Source organism: Ictidomys tridecemlineatus, chromosome 1 (assembly GCF_052094955.1).
Source record: "Ictidomys tridecemlineatus isolate mIctTri1 chromosome 1, mIctTri1.hap1, whole genome shotgun sequence".
NCBI lineage: Eukaryota > Metazoa > Chordata > Mammalia > Rodentia > Sciuridae > Ictidomys > Ictidomys tridecemlineatus.
In genome coordinates this window covers 51,640,997-51,660,614 of record NC_135477.1, presented here as the reverse complement: position 1 = coordinate 51,660,614, position 19,618 = coordinate 51,640,997, and the positions used below count along the sequence as shown (strand labels likewise).

The 19,618-nt window shown below is 39.8% G+C and overlaps 1 protein-coding gene across 2 annotated transcripts; it reads right to left on the bottom strand.

Annotated features, from left to right (window-relative positions):
* Positions 1-463: 463 nt before the first annotated feature.
* Sar1a (secretion associated Ras related GTPase 1A) lies at positions 464-17,975 on the bottom strand. Of its 2 annotated transcripts, none has more exons than XM_040273683.2 (7): positions 17,902-17,975; positions 12,666-12,739; positions 12,416-12,535; positions 11,911-11,976; positions 8,486-8,589; positions 3,717-3,848; positions 464-2,903 (listed from the first exon to the last, which is right to left on the bottom strand). In XM_040273683.2, exons 2-7 carry the CDS (start codon positions 12,721-12,723, stop codon positions 2,787-2,789), a joined length of 597 nt encoding a protein of 198 aa, XP_040129617.1. In that variant the 5' UTR covers positions 12,724-12,739; positions 17,902-17,975; the 3' UTR covers positions 464-2,786. The 2 variants fall into 2 exon arrangements, with proteins under 2 accessions (XP_040129617.1, XP_005326005.1); XM_005325948.4 differs by having other exon boundaries at positions 17,811-17,962.
* Positions 17,976-19,618: the final 1,643 nt, after the last annotated feature.

The following is a 19,618-nucleotide window of genomic DNA, read 5'->3' as shown; positions in this document are numbered from 1 at the left end:
ATTTGTCCTGATTTTATTTTGGAATCTCATTTGTAGTTTTCTAAAAGCAAGGCTTCTGACAAGTCCACTAAATGCCCAAGGAGTCCTTCCCCTTATTTGCCAAGGGTATCATTCAACTGATTCTCTTCAAGTCGTATAAAATGAGTTAAAATAGAACTAAAATGGATGCTTCCCTACCATCTTGTAAGATTTTGCTTACACATCTACCATTCCTCTCCTGTTGCAATAACAACCCTGGGTCCACAAGACACTTCAAGGTTCCCAAACAGTACTAAAGTTCTTCTACCAGCCCAGCCTTGTTTATTTCTTCCTGAAAACAAAATTCAAGATTCTTACACCCACTCTAAATGTTTCTTCCTCAATGAAGGGAAGAACTCTGCTTTTCCTCCCCCAAACAGATGATTATATGCTCAAACAGAATAAATCAATGAAAAAAAAAGAAGAAAAAAAAGAAATAGCAAGGTTGTTTTAACTTTTTATTAAAATGCTTAGGATACAGATTGACTTTCTTTTGTAAATGAATGTTTTACTTTTCCTGAAGTAGGACATATATGCACTCTGATAAAACAGAATGAAAGGTCTCAGCTTGTGGGAGTTCCTGTACAAGGCTCTGCTCATCTGTCTGGAGCTGAGCTCCTCCAGTAGCTTTCTCAGCTATCGTATGATAAGAACAGTGTTCTGTGGGACAAGAAATCAATGGGTGCTGCTTGACTTTTCAACGCCCTCTTCCTCCAGTGGCCAAAATAAACCACTTTCACAAAGAACTGTCCTATGTAGAGACCACAGTTTTCTAGCTTACTACAAACTGATTAGGGACAAACCAGGTGAGAGTAGAGAAACAAAAAAGAAAACTAACACTGCAGCCTCATATCTTTGATAGAAAATTACGGACAACCTTTAAGCCAAAGGAAATAAAAAGTATGCAAGTTATCTATCTATAACTAGTTCATTTGCTGTTAGCTAGATTTGTTCACTTAAGGCTTTGACCCCTTTCCAAACCAACAATTTTGTCTTAATCCAGCTATGCTTGCTATAAACACAACGTATGAACTTCCCAGACATACTTTATGTAGCCTCTGCATTTGGGACCTGGCAGTGGAAAAGAATGCTTTCCCAACAATAAGGTACTGAAAACCAAGAATGAGAAAGCAACTAAAGAATGATCCTGTCCCACCCCAGGAATGTATTATCCATAGTCTCCCTATCCTCCCATTAAAGTCAGAATCCAGTGAACTGAGTTCAATCTTTCGCAAAAAAGTATCATCATCACAATTTTCAATTTTGAAGAAACTATCTTCAATCTTTTATTAAAGAAATGAATATAGATACCTCCCACTTTAAGATGATTTCCTATCATCTTTCACCACACTGTAGAATATAGGTTGAGATCATGAAAATCCAATTTTACACGTGGCACTATGAAAATGGAATGCTATAAAAACAATGCCCATTGCCCTCATGGGGATGCTGATGCTTCATACTGATGTCAGCCACAGGAAGAGCTCTGTAGGATGTTCCTGGTTTGGTGTTTCTCCTCAGCTTATTTTTGGAACAACAAAAAGCAATTTCATACCAAAACGACTGGAAAAGCTGCAGATAATAACCTTTACTTTAAACACCAACAAAATAGGTAACTGAGAAGATGTAAGAAAGAGAACTCATGAACAAGAGAAATCAAATTCTGCAACTATTTTTTAAAAATTTTAAAGCCCACTGAGAAATCTTTCCTAGATTCACACAAGTGCTGTAATACCAGATGTCTAAGTCCTCAACTCACAGAATTAAGAGCCCTTAAGCTGTTAATTTTGTCCTGTGTCCTTCTATTCAGAATAATTCCCCCGCCCAGAATCTCTGCAAAAGAAACTCAGACACACCTGCAGTATGCGACTATATAAGAGATGTTTCGACTCTTTCTTGAGGCAAAATTCAGGTTTTTTTTAACTGAAAATGAGAAAAGATACTACAGAGAGCAATGAAATTTCACAATAGTATTAAAGCAAAGATTGGCTGAAATTTGTAACTTTATAAGTAAAAATAATATAATAATAACCCACTCTATAATTAACTCCTCCACAGTGAACAATCTGTTACCCACTCTGTGATGAGGAACGAATCCAGCTGACCACAGTGGAAACCTGCCACAACCATAAGGCCAAGTTTCTGACCTTTTTTTTAATTCTCCATGGACAAGCTGATGCCACCTCCAACAAGGCAGTTACAGAGACAAGGGAGCTTAGAGGAGCTTCTCTCACCAACCTGCCACCTCAGCAGGAGTAAGTTCACTCTCCTGAACTCTGGCCTCCAATGTGTAACTGTTCATAATTTTATGAAGTATCTAAATGTCATTCACTAATTAAAAAAAAAAAAAAGAATAGAAAACTCTGGACCAAGGAAATTGTGAACTCAAAAAGTCAAGAGGGATACCAATTACATTAACAACACTTTCTTTAAAAAATAGAATCACTTTCTTTTGAAATCAACCACAGTGGTGAGACGTGTTTTTCTTCTCAGGTGTCCTGTGATGGCACACAGCCTTACCCGGCAAATCCTGCCAGCTTCCAAGTCCGGGGATACTGACCTGCACCAGCACATGGAGCAGCGTTACCTCAACAGTATGGAGAAGAGCACATGTCACCACTGGGCGTGAGAGTTGACAAAGACTCTTGGCTTCTCAACGCCAGACATGGTTGGAGAGCTTTCCTTGTTCTATTAGAAAAGTTCATGAGGAAGCTGTGAATAGGATCAGTCCAGAGGAGTAAAACTCTTTTATTTTCACTGTCCAAACATCAGTCAATATACTGGGAGAGCCAGCGGAAACCCTCGCCGTAGCCTTGCCTCTTGAGCACACTGCACATAAACACTTCCATGGGGCGGGCATTCAGTTCCTTCAGAGTCACATTCCCCTAAGGGAGGCAAAGCCAAGAAAGGGTGGTTAGCATCTCTGAGGTGGAAAAGCTTAAAAGGGTGATCACTAAAGTCTGTTACTCAGTTCCTTAAATGCATATCTAAGTGGGTATTAATTACAGAAATGTGGTTCAGGCCATCTAGATGACTTCCCTAGGGCCTCTTGCTTTCAGGATATAATAAGTAGCACAGTTCTATTGCCAGCCAGCCATTCTCTCTCTCTCTCAAGAGCATTTGCTTTGAACACTTAACATTCATCTAGAAAGTCAAGGCAGCAACCAAGAAACAGCGACTGGGAGTCATGGAACCAGCATGTATTCTGATGGACAAGAGAGGTCCGGGACTGATAGAAGTCCCACTGAGAATAATCAGGTGCTTTGATTCCAATGCTTGGAATGTGATATAAATGACTGCTTCTCTTCAAAACCTGAAATCTTCAGCCCCCAAAACAACAATAAAAAAACCCCAAAACCCCACTTTCTGGCTAAGAAGTGTTCTTTTAAAAGATTGCTTTTCTACCAATTCTCCAAATTCCTAAGGAATAAAGTATCAGAAGGTTTAAAAAGGGGCTGCGGACATAACTCAGTGGTATAGTGCTTGCCTAGCATGTGTGAGGCCCTGGGTTTGATTGCAAGCACTACACAAAGAAAGGTTTAATAACATGCCTCTGCCTTTAGTGAGCTTACACAATACCTATACTAAAAGAAATCCTAAGCCTTTAAACTTTTGAAAGGAGACTCCAGAGTACCAAACATCAGTGTTTCAGATGTCGTGAATGTCCTTTCTAGGCCTCCTGAAGACTTTTCTCTTACCTTTCCTGTGGTCTGTCCATAAAGCCCAAATATCTCACGAAGTTTTTCTTCACTGATTGCATCTGTTCTGTCAATTTTGTTTCCCAAGATAAGGATTGGCACATTGGATATTGTTTCATCAGTCATTAAAGCCTAAAGACAGGGTTAAAAAAAAAAAAAAAAAAAGCTAAGTGAGGGACTCTACTGATCTTATAAGGCATTATATGCAAAGTGAAAAATCTGAACATCTCTATATCTGAATAAAGACTCATCATAACAATTGGTAAAAAATCCTCTAACTACCTCAAAACAATTCCAACTTAAAGTCATCTATTTATGAGATACAAGAACCACCCCAACCTTAACTTTTAGCTAGTTGGCTTAGCCACAAACCATCCTCAGATGGTCCTGCCCATTTGCATAGTCCAGAAAAATGAATGCTGTGGCTACATAGCCTCAGAGATGACCACAGGAACCACCCAAGTTCTGAGTATCCAGTATGTGCAAAGCCCCATCTTGAACACAGCAAGAGATGCAGAATGAAGGGTTAGAGAAGACATCCCAGTCCATATTCTATGTCCATATTTATGTTAAGAAAACTAAATAGTAACACAATGTAGTAGACTGTCACAATGAATGGGGACAAACTAGTAACAGTAAAAACAAGTTCAGGGAAATAAACAATTTGGGCCTAGCAAAACTGGGCTCTAAAGGAAAGGCAGGACTAACACAAGTGCAAAAAAGGAAGAACATAAGCAACAGCTTTGGAGTAGGATAAGAACTGAGGAAGCTACGTGAAATATTGCCTAGTGCAATTAAAGCATTTACACTGATATGCAGCAACAAAATAAGGATAACCCACGTTATGGTGCCATTCTGAAAAGTTAGCTGCACTAGATCTACAGACCACAGACCAAAAATGTATACTCATAGGACAGTGAATTTACAAATAGTATCTATCTGTGGTGCTCATGTAAGAGATGATAATATCTGCAAAGTAGCAAATTTAACAAATTGTGCAAGAGACATTTTAGAGACGTTAAGTGAATTCTAAATGACAGAACAGACAAAAAAGGAGTTAAAAGTCTGTGGAACAGACTTCAAGACTGGGCATCTAAGTTTTAAATGATGGGAAAGCTTGGAAAGAAAGAGTTGAAGCAATAGGGGAATATGCTCTGACCATTTTGAATTCTAGGAAGTGTTAAAAAAATCAGAATAAGGATGCTACTTTATCATGTAAATACTGATAAAGTGCTTAAAATGTGTCCAGTGCTGGGCTGGGGATGTAGCTCAAGCGGCAACGCGCTCGCCTGGCATGCACTGGGTTCAATCCTCAGCACCACTTAAAAAAATAATAAAATAAAGATGTTGTGTTAAAAAATAAAAAATGTGTCCAGTGCTTTGTTGGGACAAAACAATAAGAAATAAGACAAAGTCTGTTTTAGTTAGTTTTTGCATCATTGTGACCAAAATACCAGAAAGAACAAATTAGAGGAGAAAAGGTTTATTTGGAACTCATGGTTTGAGGTTTCAATCGACAGATGCAGTCATTACTCTGGACCCAGGGCGAGGCAGCACACTGTGGGGGAAGGGCCCAGTAGAGGAAAGCTATTCATGGGTAGGGTCAGGAAGCAGAGAGGGAGGGAAGGGGCCAAAGGGGAGATGTACCCTTCCAGACCCATCTCCTCTAGCCACACACCACCTGCCTGGTTACCACCCAGTCAGTCCACTCAAAATAGGTTGGACTGATGAGGTTACAACAATCCAATCATTTCACCTCTGAACATCCCTACACTGATACAGGAGCTTTGGGAGGTGCACCTCATAGCCAAATCATAACAAAGTCCCCACATATAAGTTTATAGTCTCGGGGGACAATAGACATGCAGCTACGGAGAGACAATTTGGTCTGAGAAGTCAGTGATGGCCTCTCAGAAGTGATCATACCTGAAATATGAGATCTCTTAAAGGACATTTTAAAATTTAATAGCAAAAGGGAGGCAGGCTGGATACTACAGTGACACAGCCACATCAATGTTCATAGCAGTACAATTCACAATAGCCAAACTGTGGAACCAACCTAGTTTCCCTTCAATAGATAAATGGATAAAGAAACTGGGGGGGGCTGGAGTTGTGGCTCAGTGGTAGAGTGCTCATCTAGCACATGTGAGGCCCTGGGTTCGATCCTCAGCACCACATAAAAATAAAGATATTGTGTCCAACTACAACTAAAAAAAAAAAAAAAGCAAAATATTTAAAAATAAAAAAGAAACTGATACACACACACACACACACACACACACACACACTGGAATATCACTCAGCAAAAAAAGAGAATAAAATTATGGCATTTGCAGGTAAATGGATATAGTCAGAGAATATCATGCTAAGTGAAGTAAGCCAATCCCCCAAAACCAAAGGCCAAATGTTTTCTCTGATAAGTGGATGCTAATCCATAATGTGGTGGGAGGTGGATGGGATGAGTGGAAGTACTTTGGATGCGACAGAGGAGGAGGAGAGGGGACATGGGAATAGGAAAGATGGTGGAATGAGACAGACATCATTATCCTAGGTACATGTATGATTGCACAAATGTTGTGACTATACTTTGGGTACAACCAGAGAAGTAAAAAATTGTGCTCTATTTGTATACACTCAATCAAAGAGCATTCTGCTATCATGTATAACTGATTAGAACAAATAAATATATCATTTAAAAAAAAGGGAGGCAGGCTGGGAATAGGGAGGGAGGAGGGATAGGCGAGGAAGCTAAGTGGGGAATGGCTACTTATGTACATCCAAGGAAGGACAAGTTGTTCTCTCTGTTTGGAATGTAGTTTAAGGTAGGCAGTAGGAAAAAAGGAATATAAAGAAGAAAAATAAAAACAGAGGGAGAATCATGAAAGATCATATGTTATGCAAAATATTTATAGATTTTATCCTGGAAGTGATACAAAAACCAAGCAGGGCAATGCCAAATCCAAGATAATTTCTTCTAGCAATATAGTGCCTATCAGAACGATGGAAGAATCTACAATAATTCAAAAGTTTCTGGACTGCTTATCTAGGAAACAGGAGGGGAAGATGAATAGCTTCCTCCTTTGAGAAAGCAGGATCAGTAGGTGGAATTATCCAGCAGGAAGCAATTATGCATGAGGCTGGGGTTCAGAAGAGGTCTTGATGAGAGAAGTCCATCTGGAGGTCATAGACATATGGATGAGAGATGAAGGAATGGGAATAGATGAAAGTAGCCTGAGAGAATACCCACATTCAAAGGCTAAGCAAAGGAACAAGTACTTATGCAAAAACTGAGAAATATAAGCTAGAAAGACAGCATCAAAATCAAGAGTGTAAAGGGGAGTTTAGAGAAATAAAAAATGGCCAATACCAACAAGTTAAGTAAGGTGAAGACTGTCTTGTAGGCAATTCCACAAGACCAGAGCTGGAAATTATCAAGCCAAGAAAATACAATGTTAGCCAGGCACAGTGGCACACATCTATAATCCCAGCAACTCAGGAGGTTAAGTGAAGTCAATCCCCCAAAGGCCAAATGTTTTCTCTGATAAGTGAATGATAATCAATAATGGGGTGGGAGGTGGATGGGATGAGTGGAGGAACTTTGGAGTGGAGGCATGACAACTGCAAGACTGAGGCCACCCTCAGCAACTTAGAAAGACCCTGTGTCAAAATAAAAAAGGGTTGGGAATATAGCTCAGTGATTAAGTGTTCCTGGGTTTAATCCCCAGTACCAAATAAATAAATAAAAACAATGGAAAGAGGAGAAAACCTGCAGTGAGTCCTTGATAGTACTGAAGGATGCATGTGACCAAAAGACTGAAGATTGAGAACAGACTATTAAGATCTAGCAAGTCATTCAGTGGGAGGGCACATAGGCACAACCTGAGAAGGCAGATTTAAAAATATAGCTGGGTACATTGGTGCACACCTGTAATCCCAGTGGCTCCGGAGGCTGAGGCAGGAGAATAACAAGTTCAAAGCCAGCCTCAGCAAGTTAGCAAGGCATGAAGCAACTTAGCAAGATCCTATCTCTAAATAAAATAGAAAAAAGGGCTGGGGATGTGGCTCAGTGGTTAAGTGCCCTTGGGTTCAATCCTCAGTATCATAGATAGATAGACAGACAGACAGACAGACAGACAGACAGATAGATAGCTGGTGTCTCTTTTTGGGTTTCACTATACCAATATTACATAAAGACTGATACATGAAATGTAAGGCTATTAACTATGCCGGGACAACAGGCATAAACTGAGCAGTACCCTGAGCAAACTGGGCCAAAAAGTCACTGTATAATATAAAGCAGAAAAATCATTTAAGTTGAAGCTGAGGTTCCCCAAGTCATTGAAAAACAATATCTTGGGATTTTTTTTTTTTATACCAGAGACTGTACCTAGGGGTGCTTTACTACTAAGCTACATCCCAAGCCCTTTTTATTTTTTATTTTGGGACAGAGTCTCACTATGTTGCAAGTAGCTAAGGCTGGCTTTGAACTTGCAATCCTCCTGCTCTCATTCTCCTGACCACTAGGATTATAGGCTTCCACCACTACACCTGGCACACCTTCATTTTTGAAATATATTTATTTTTTTGTGGTGCTAGGATTGAATCCAGTGCCTCACGCATGCTCGGCAAGTCCTCGATCACTGAGCCACAACCCCAGCCCAATATGACTTGGACTTTCATTGTGTAAACTGGAATGATTAAATATTGGCACTATTGAGCTGTATTCTTTAGAACATTGGCCAAAAAAGGAGGGGAGGAAAAAAACATACATTAAGCTCAACTTTGGATTCCATGAGGCGAGAATGATCTGCACAGTCCACCAGAAAGACAATCCCATTAATTGCTGGAAGATAATTTTTCCAAACCCGACGAGCTAAAAGACAAAATTTGTAGTTGCATCAAAAAACATATATTGTGATAAGGAATAACCTAAATGATCTATAAAATGAGCAAATCTTAGGCAGTTTCAGTAACACTAGACTCCTCCCTGTGGATTCTCTAAGTCCTGGGCTGTATTAAGTCAGAACAGAGGATGCAAACTGATGGTCTGTGAGCTGAACCTGTTTTTCTAAATTTGCAAATCAGAGCTTCTGTCTTCCTTGAAAAACAGTAATATCTGGCAAACCCATGTCTATTTACCTAAATGCCCATCATCAGCTAGAATTAAACAAATGGTGGCTTTCTTAAACTTTGAATGAGGCTTGATTTCTTCAGTTTGCCAGAGTCTCCATTGTTCCCTATTGTCTTATGCTCAATTAATTTAACTCACTTAAATGACCTGTCTTGTCTATGGAGTCAATTTTGTTTGCAACCTCTGAGTTAAAACATGAGTGTAGGGGCTGAGGTTGTGGCTCAGTGGTAGAGTGCTTACCTAGCACCTTAAAGGACCTGGGTTCAATCCTTAGCACCACATAATAATAAATAAAAGTACTGTGTCCAACTGCAACTAAAAAATAAATAAAAAAAAATAAAAAATAAAAAAATGAGTGTAGTACCTGTCCATGTAACTATTTATTTTGGTACCAGGAATGGAACTCAGGGGTGCTTTACCACTGAACGACATCCCCAGCACTTTTTATCTTTTATTTTGAAACAGGGTCTAGCTAAGTTGCTTAGGGCCCCATTAAGTTGCTAAGGCTGACCTCAAACTTGCAATCCTCTTGTCTCAGCCTCTCAAGTAGCTGGGATTACTGGAATGCACCACCATGCCCAGCTTGTCCATGTAACTTCTTCTAATGCCTTACTAACTAGAATGTGGGTCTGCTAACATCTCATCTACTCAGGTCTCAGGGGCACTCACTCAGACTCCCAAGTCAGTCCTTGTAAGTGTTTTTTGTTTGCTGTTTTATAAAAAGAAGTGAGAAAGGCTGGGAAGAAGTCCTTTAATTACATTATATTTCTCAGCCATTCATGTCTAGTCCTTGAATGGCATGAACAACAAAGTGTCTCTATATCAAAAGATTAATAACAATTACCTGGATACCTCTGAATGTGGGGCAGGGAGAGACTGGAACTGTCACTTTGACTTTCTATATTGCTATACTATTTGTTACATTAAGTCTGCACTACTTTTAGAAGTTAAAAGTTTTGTTTTTCTTATAATTTTATGTATATTTTTTGTCATTTTTTTAAAAATTCTAGGATTGAACCTAGGGCCTTATACATGCTACATAAATAATCTACCACTAAGCCACACCCCCAGCTCAAAAGTTGAAATCTATGCAAATAAAAAAAGGAAACTCCAGATGTTTTAGTAACTTCTATAAAATGATGGCTTTGATTATGAAAAGGTGCCTCTATTAAACTTTCCTCAGTCTGTTAAACAAACAAAACAATGTACACCAACAAGTTTCCCTTCCCTTCTTACTTTAACAAAACATGAAAGTGAAATTTATCACACCAAATAATCTACTATTCCCAGTTCAAGTATCTAAAGACATCTGGTATCTATTTCTTCAGCAGTCTCCAGATGGTCTAGGTTGTCTTATCTGGCTCTGAATTTAAATATGTAAAGCATTACAAAGTCTTTTTGGAAGGAGAAAAGATAACAAATGTCCAGTGTTTTATGTGATTGTGACCATAATATATGTAGGATTATTCAGGATATAAATATTAAATGAGTAAAATTAATATAATATTCTAATGAACCCACCAATTATAAAATTATTAGGCTGCATAATTAGAAACTACCAATATTCTATTTTTAACTGTTTTTTAAACTGTATTAGATTTTCTTAATTATTTATTATTATTATTATTTTTTAGTTGTAGATGGACACAATATCTTTATTTGATTTATTTTTATGTGGTGCCAGGGATTGAACCCAGTGCCTCATGCATGCCAGGCAAGCGCTTTACCTCTCAGCCACAATCCTGGCCCCGCTAAATTAGATTTAACCTAATAAAATGTTCCCAAAACAGACTTCTCAACTCAATAACGATTGAGTAAATCTTATAGAACGTCAGTGGTTTCTTTTCCCTACCTTCTCAGAATATTTATTCCCACACTTAAATGTTTTACTCCTATGCCTAGAGTCTAGCCAAATGTAAACTCACTACCCAAGAGATAAAGATGCCCATTTTGTAGATCTCAAAAATAAATAAGACACCTGATGGGAAACTGTGAACCAAAAAGACATAGTCTGAATAAGGAAAAAGGACTCAAGAGAAAAGCCAAAAAATTGGAAAAAATAGTTCCAACTGTCCCAGATGGGTAGAGCACATGAAATATCAGTTTAAATCAGAATGGTCACAAGGAGTCACTGTATTATGTTGACAACTTTTGACAAATTTAAAATTACTTATGAATAAAAGAGACTTGACAACTGAATACAATTTGTGATATTGTACTGGTCTATTCAAGAGGAACAAATGCTAAAAATGGAGATTACTGGGACAACATACAAAAAATGAATATATGAGAGTAAAAAAATTAAAATTTTACATTTTACAACTACAATGATTATATAAAGGAATATTCTTTTTCTTTGGTAAAAGGCATAAAAGTGCTAGGGAGTAAAGGAGCATGATATATTTTTCTAAACAGTTTGTGAATACAAATTTTTTTGAGAGAATTTTAATATTTATTTTTTAGTTTTCAGCAGACACAACATCTTTGAATGTGGTGCTGAAGATCGAACCCGGGCCGCATGCATGCCAGGCAAGCGCACGCTACCGCTTGAGCCACATCCCCAGCCCAAAAAATATAAATTTTAATGTTACTAGAGAGACTAATAAATCTGGACAAAAGTTACAAATGTATAGAATTTCCTGTATCATTTATGCAATTTTTGACAACTTTGAAATTACTTAAAAATAGTAAGTAGATAAAAAACGTCAATGAAGTAGTAAGACTGCAATCCTAAAAATAGGCAACAGTGGTACCTGCCTGTAATCCCAGAGACTCAGGAGGGTGAGGCAGCAGGACTGCAAATTTAAGGCCAGCCTCAGCAACTTAGCAAGACCTCATCTCAAAAAATAAAAACTGATTGGGGATGTAGATAAGTGGTAGAGCACCCTGGGTTCAATCCCCAGTACCACACATAAAAAATAAATTAAATGAATATAAAATAAAAGTCATTCCAATCCTAAATGCAAGCAATTTAAAAGGTAAAAATGACACACTATTTGGGGAGCGTAGGGTGAGTACACAATGAACCATAAATTAATACCATGCCTTCATTAAGTCTCTTACCTTGCTCATGCCCACCAAGATCAAAAGTTGTAAAAGTCATTCCAGCAATTGTCAGCTCTTCTGATGCTGAAAAATTGTCAAGAGGAAATAAATAAACTTTTCCATCCAAAGGCCCAACTACTAATACTATAAGCCAATACTAATGCAAAAATCTAATAAAGCTTTCACCTTGTGAAGAAAAAGATACAGAAATTAAAACTAAAAGAGAGTCAAAAGTTTACTTTCTAAAGAGTCAAAAGTTTACTTTTCTCCAAGATGTGTTGTTTCATAGGAGATAGGGGAGATGTGTTCCATTTTAGAACCAGAGAGAAGAGACAGTGACAATGTTCCAGAAGTTTAGATCTATGATTATTTGACCTTTCGTATGTACTAAAGGTTACTTCAAAGTAAGCTGGCTTCTGGGGCCTCATTTAATAAAAGAATGACATTAATTGGAGATTCACCCCTCCAAACCTGACATTGACCTCCAAAGGTCAAAAGAGCACCTGGTTATTTTCAAACATACTTGGATGTAGTGTTGGAACATGTTGGCCCAATCTGTCATCTTTGAGCATGTGAAGAAGAGTGGTTTTGCCTGCATTGTCCAAACCCAAGAATACAAGTTTTCCAGATTTCTTGTAGAGTCCTAAAAGAGAACATAAATTTTTAATGTAAATTCTCTCCCTATATACCAAAGGCTGCTTATATTTAAATTGCTGGAGGAAATGCAGTGTGAAACCTGTAATATATTTAATATTTAAAGAAAATGGCTTTACCTAGGAACTGGAGCACACTGCTGAAGCCATTGTAGATCCACTCAAAGATGAAAGACATTATTAACGCTTACTACCTGTATAAAATATGAAAGTAGCAAACATTAACTTTTTAAATACCAGTATAGTTCTGGAGAAATTAACTCTTATTCCCTGGCTCAGATGCATGTTCAGAGTCTCATGTTTTCTGGCCTAAGAAAGAAGATTAACTAATCTCCTTTACCCTTAAGACAAGGATTTTGAACACTGAAGGGAAGCTTCTAGGATCCTTGCATCTGCACGAATTCATTGTTTCCTAATAGCTATCAACCTATGATACTCAGAATTATTAGTTAATGACATATGTTCCTCTTTTACTGTGTGACTCACTCCTCCAGGCAGCTGCAGCTCATTCACATTCCTTAGATACCACCAAGGTCTACCACTCAACAACACCTGTAGGAAATCAGTCTCATTAATAACCTGGATCAAACAGACACATAGATATGTGGAAAATAAGAAGAAAAGCATATTAACTTGTCTGTGCACAGCTCTAAAAGACAAAGCCAAAATTGTACTGGCTAACTTAATTTGTCCTGGTCCACTTACAACCTCTTTATCCCTATTGGGGATCGAAACCAGGGCCGTAAGCAAGCTAGGCCCTGTGCTCTAACACCAAGCTATATCTCCAGGCCTTTCTTAAATTTTAAGGCAAGGATCTCACTAAGTTGCTCAGGCCTGCTTAAGCCTACTGTGGATTACAGGTATACACCACTGAACCTAGCTAAATATTATCTCTTCTTTAATAAAATTTGTCTAACCCCTTTTGCAAATGTTTCAATTTATAAAAAGAAAAGACATACTATTTTATAGAAACAAAAAGGAATAACATAATACTTTCAAATATAAATAATCAAGTTCAAATCCATTTCATAAATTCTTATTTACTTTAAGAAAGAAAATTCTCTCATAAGCAAGGTGAAGCGGCACACCCCTGTAATCCTAGTACTGGAGAGACTGAGGCAAGAGAATAGAAAATTCAAGGCCAGCTGCAGCAATTTAGCAAAACCCTGTCTCAAAATAAAAAGGACTGGAGGCCGGGTGCAGTAGTGCATACCTATAATCCCAGCAGCTGGGAGACGAGGCAGTTGGATCACAAGTTCAAAGCCAGCTTCAGCAAAAGCAAGGCACTGAGCAACTCAGTGAGCTATGAAGCTATATATCATTGACCAAATTTTGAGTGAGACCCTGTCTCTAAATAAAATAAAAGGCTGGGGATGTGGCTCAGTGGTAAAGTACCCCTTGATTCAATCCCCAGTGCCAGAAACAAACAAGCAACAACAACCAAAAAAACCCAACAACTCATTCAGAATACAGTAGTAGCTTTCTAAGCAAGTACATTTATTAATTAGCACTAATTAATATAATGAGCAAGATATTTTAATTAAACAAGTACATATATTAACTAAGCAAGTACATATATTAATTAGTAATTAATTAACTTAGTTTCCCACAGGCCTAGATAAAACAATGACCCAAAGCTACTAACAGGTCTAAACACACTGGTAACAGGACCTCTGAGTGAAGTTACAAGGAAAGGATCTAGAGACATTGGTGAATCTAAGGTGTGTGAGAGTTAGCATTTTCTGGTTACACTAAGTATTTGCCTCAATATCTCAGATTTAGGACAGAAAAAAAAAGACCCTCATCCATTAACAATATCTATCTGTACACAAGACTTTACACTACATGTGATCAACTATAATCAAATAAAAAACTTTCTTGAATAGTAATGGGTAAAAAGGTTACACACAAAATATTCTTTTCTGTTGCCCAAGCTGGCTTTGAACTCCTGGGCTCAAGCCATCCTCGTGCCTCAGCCTCTCTAGCAGCTGGGATGGCAGGTGCACTCCACACATAGGCTGCACCTATATGCTTCAAAGAATGCTAGACGGAAAGGAAGCTGAAAAATACAGAAGGTATGTTTTTTCTTTTTCATTCAATTACTGGATTTCTTCAGGGTTGGGTATTGACCTATAAACTTTAGAGCTTCCTTAACACTATTCACAGCTCTTACCACAGAGGGAAAAGGTTTTATGAAAATAAATTAAAGCTTTTTTCCTCCCTTTTCTGTAACATTCAATTTTATTTTGGTAGAAAGACCATATTTAGCATGTTAAATAACACTTTTGTTTAGAAACTTAGTCTACACTTTAAGTCCAATAACTTAAATGCACTTACAGGCTGGGCATGATGGCACACTTGTAATCCCAGTGACTCAGGAGGCTGAGGCAGGAGGATTGCAATTTTGAGAGCAGCCTCATGAACTTAGGGAAGCCTGAGCAACTTAGCGAGACCCTGTCTCAAAAAATAAAAAGGGCTGGGGAGTAGCTCAGTGGTTAAGTGCCCCTGGGTTCAATCCCCAGTACCAAAAATAAAACAACGTATATACAAAACTCCTATGCTGTTTCTTTTACTACAGGCAAGCAAAAGGACAATGTGCCTTTCTGTATGGTCTCCTCAAAGCAGATACCCTTCCCTGTTTTTCCTCAATCTATTGCTTGGAGAAGCACAGTTCACATTTATTTATTATTTATTTCGCTGGGATTACAGTAGTGTGCCATCACGCCTGGCACAACTCATCTTTAGAGAGTGCCCTTCAATAAGGTACTCCCTGACCATCACTCCTTTACAACACATCTCTATTAATTTGTACTACACTGGTTTGCAGTCAATACTTTATAGATTCTCCCCCACTGCTCCCCGCTCCAAGTACTGGGGATTGAACTCAAGAGCTTTGTGCACACTAAGCAAGTGCTCTCCAACTGAGCTACATCCCAAACCCCTAGATTCTTTTACCACATCATTTTCAAAGTACTCCCAACCGGGCTGGGTAGTTATAGCTCATTGGTAGAGTGCTTGCCTACCATGTGTGAAGCACTGGGTTCAATCCTCAACACTATGTAAAAATAAATAAATAAAGGTATTAATAAATAAAGGTATAGTGTCCATCTATTAAAAAAAAAAAGTAGTAGTACCCCCAACCAGGTGAATTCTGCAAAGGTGATGAGGGGAAAACCTCACACTTCAAGGAATTTTCCACAGTACTTGAACTACTCTGATTTTCCAATTTATTTTCCTTTGACATCACTGCTTTATGGGCGTAGTATGGCATGCCTATAATCCCTGCTACCCACAAGTCTGAAACAGGAGGATGGCAAGTTTGAAGTCAGCCTAGACGTAGTGAGACCGAGGATGCAGTTCAGTGGTACTGTGCTAGCCTGGCATGTGCAAGGCCCTGGGGTCTACTTCCAGCACTGCAAACACTAAACAAAATTATCTATGGAGAGTGAAGAAACTTTAGGTGATGTTTAAAAAAACAAACAAACAAACAAACAACAACAACAACCAAAAAAACCCTCCAATTTTTTACTGGACCGAAAGGGTTGGGTTCCACTGCTACCCAAAGTTAAGCAAATGGCCTTGATGTCTCCTCCATCCTTGAATTCTCAGAATTTATACCAACTCAGTCATTTTAGAGATTAGAGACACCTCATTTCATCCCTACACCAACTCACAAGCAGGGCTTATTAGCCTCATTTAACAAGATGAAGATGCTGACACTCCTAAATTAACTGCCTTGTTCAAGACTACTTAGCTGAAAATCTCACAGTTCCAGGACTGAAATCCAGGACCTCACACACACATTAGGCAAGCACTCTACCATTGAGCTACATTCCCAGCCCTTTTTATTTTTTATTTTGAGACAGAGTCTCCCTAAGTTGCCAAAGATGGCCTTGAACTTGCAATCCTCCTGTCAGTCTCCTGCATAGCTGGGATTACAGGCATGGCCACCATCTTTGGTTTTATTATTTCTGAGACAGGATCCTGCTAACTTCCCCAGGCTAGGCTTAAACTTCTGATCCTCTTGCCTCAGCCTCTGGAGTAGCTGAAATTAGAGCCACCCAGCTTAAACCCTCCTTTTATAACACCAAAGCCAAAGCCCTTTCTGTTAATATTACATAAAATTCAGATCCAAATCACAAAATTTATTTAAAAACTTCCTTAACCCATCTACTATATAGATAATAATCTTTTAAGTCTTTTTTATAATTCATCACACCTTTTGGATGGTATTTTAATAATTAGTATTTATTTCCTTTACTATCACATTATGGCAAGTAAGAGTATTCTAAAATTTAAGGGTTCTAAAGACATCAAAAACACTGCTGCACCTAAAACAAAGACTTGCAAAGTTAAGTTCTGATTCAAACAAGTACCGAAAGGAGAAACACAGATTATAACTCATTTTTTTTTAAATTCTGCATCATTTCCTATACACACTCAGAACAACTTTGAGAGACTATTCCAAACAGATCTGGAGTTTTAGCTAGGAAACCACTTGGCTGAAGGAGTAAATGTCAGCCCATGGCAAATCTCCCTAAACCTTCTGTTTACACCTAAGCAAAAGGACTCAGGGTAAAGACAAAAGAAGAGGACCAAGAGAGAATATTTATAGAGGCAATTTGATGCGACCCTTACGATTCTGACCCCCTCAGCTAGAATCGTAAAGAAAATAGAAATCTGTGCCGAATGCACATGAAGAAATTTTTCCGTGCACCAAAGAGGGGGAAAGAGGGAGGCGGAAGGAGAAAACACGGGGTTTGAACGACATCAGATGACAACAGAGAGCTGACGTGGGGAGGAGCCCTGAACTAGGAGCCTGTAGACCTGGTTCAAGCGCTCACAGTTGCCAGCTGCGGGGACTTGCCAGGCCTCAGTCCCCGAGTCGGTACAAAATAAGGATGATCAAAAGCTCCCAACCGCCTCACCGACGACTGAGGCACCTCCAAGATAGGAGACACGGATTCGTTTCCTAAACTGAGGAGCACAGTACACACTGGGAAACTGTTATCCAGCCCGGCAGCTGCAAGACCCCGAGAAGAATGCAAGTGAACTCAAGAGCCCGGAGGTCGGCAAGGGACAGAGCAGACCCGGCCGAGTCGGCCCGTCTCCGCCCAGAAGCAGCCCGGTGGCCCCAAAGAACCGCCTGCGTGTCACTTCCCCCCCCCAACCCTGCCGAGGCCGGCCTCCGCCCCGACCCCCTCCGCGGCCCACCCCAGCTCTCTGGGCCCCGACTGCCTTCTCCGTGACCACTCCCTGACTTACGGCCCGAGGGGCTCCTCCGAAGGCGGCAGGCGGCTGGGACCCTCCCTCAGAACACACAGACCAGCAGCACCCGGGACCGCCAGCTACTCACCGGATACACGTCATACCCCTCCCCCGGAGTTTCCGGGAGCGTCCTTGCCCCCGCCCCTAGCGTCACGCTCTCTTCCCAGGTACCGCCCTACCAGCGAGTCTCGCAGCTGAAGGGCGGGTCTAAGGCGTGACGTACGCGGTCGAGGGCGGGCCCCACCTAGGCTCCACCTACTCTCGTGGAGCCCGCAGGCCGCACGAGACGTGGCAGCACCTGGCTTCGCAGGCGGGATCCTCGAGTCCAGCGGCGGTCTTGCTCGTTCTGCTCCCGGGTTTCCTTTCCTTCGGTGCTCCTAGATGCACTGATAAGATCAAAAGGTGCAACCGACGGGTGGGTAGACAGGTTCTGCAAACAAAAGTTGACCTTAGGGCCGGCGACCTCAGGTGGATGCCGTCAGTCTTTGGCTTTTGTTTTATCCAGCCCCCAAACTGATCTCCCAGGAAGGAAGTGATCCACACACGGTTAGCGGTATTCCAATAGGGAGCCTTTATTACCGGGGCTCGCTCCACGACAAAGAAGAGTGGCCCCTACCAGAGTTAGGGTCGGGTTTAAAAAGGAAAAAAACCGCAAAGCTCAGTATGGGTGGCATCTCTCTTTTGTCCTATCAGCTCTCGCCAAGCAAGCAAGGTACTCACAGAAGCAGAATTTGCGGTTAATCAGGAATTTTTGCAGGTGTGCTAAGAGTCCTAGTTTCCTCTTTTTAAGGGTCCTAATTCCTCCTTAGGTGGAAATTCCCTTCTGGTGGTTATTCTAGGAATTAATGCCATCTTTCTCTCTTTGATGCTGGGGGTCGAATCCAGGGCCTTTTGCATGAAAGCCAAGCATTCTACCAACTGAGCTATATTGTCTCTATACAAACTGGAATTAGGTTTGCTGTCACACTTTAAGTCACATTTGCCCTGTCGAGGCAAAGCCTGTTGAGTGAAAGAGCTAGTATCTGTTCAGCACTTACGCTCCCAGCAGTCCGCTGGGTACTTGGAGGCTTCATCTCATTCTACCCTCCTTACTGTTTTCTGAGGCAGATACCATTATCAGCCCCATTGTACAAATGAGAACCGAAGTTCAGATTAGCCAAGAAATCAAACTTAAATTCAAATGATAAAAAATAGCAAAAGAACATGTCACCCCACTATACTGTGCTTCACATATATTTTCTCATTTGATTCTGATGACAACCCTGTGAGGTTGGTATTAGTACCCCATTTTGCAGATAAAACAGTAGAATGGAAAGATGACACTCTGGGATAGGAAGATTTCGGTATCATAAAGATGTTAATTCTTAAGTGAAATTATAAATTTTATGTATATTATAAATTTAACATAATCCCAGTAAAAGTACTAGTAGGATTAATAGGTCTTGTGTGTGTGTGTTTAAACTACCCTGTTCCTAAAATTCATATGGAAAAATAAATAAGGCTCTGGAAAACAGCTAGGAAGAAGCAGCTACCACTATCAGATATTATAGCATTATAATTAAAGGAGTGTACCACCACTAAGTGTGGTGGTACACTCCTTTAATCCCAGCAACTTTGAAGGCTAAGACAGGAGAATTAGTATTTCAAGACCAGCTTCAGCAACTTATCGAGACCCTCTTTAAAAATAAAAAATAAAAGGGGTGTAGCTCAGTGGTAGAGGGCCTGTGGATTCAATCCTTAGTACCAAAACAAACAACAACAACAAAAACGGTAGCCAGGCTTGGTGGTTCATGCTTGTAATCCCA

Excerpts from the sequence above, each read along its gene's own strand:
- Sar1a (XM_040273683.2), bottom strand. The coding sequence starts at position 12,723 with ATGTCTTTCATCTTTGAGTGGATCTACAATGGCTTCAGCAGTGTGCTC. Across the intron at positions 12,536-12,665 it reads CAGTGTGCTCCAGTTCCTAG|GACTCTACAAGAAATCTGGA; the intron begins GTAAAGCCATTT and ends GTTCTCTTTTAG. Across the intron at positions 3,849-8,485 it reads AATCCAAAGTTGAGCTTAAT|GCTTTAATGACTGATGAAAC; the intron begins GTATGTTTTTTT and ends CCCTGTCTTTAG.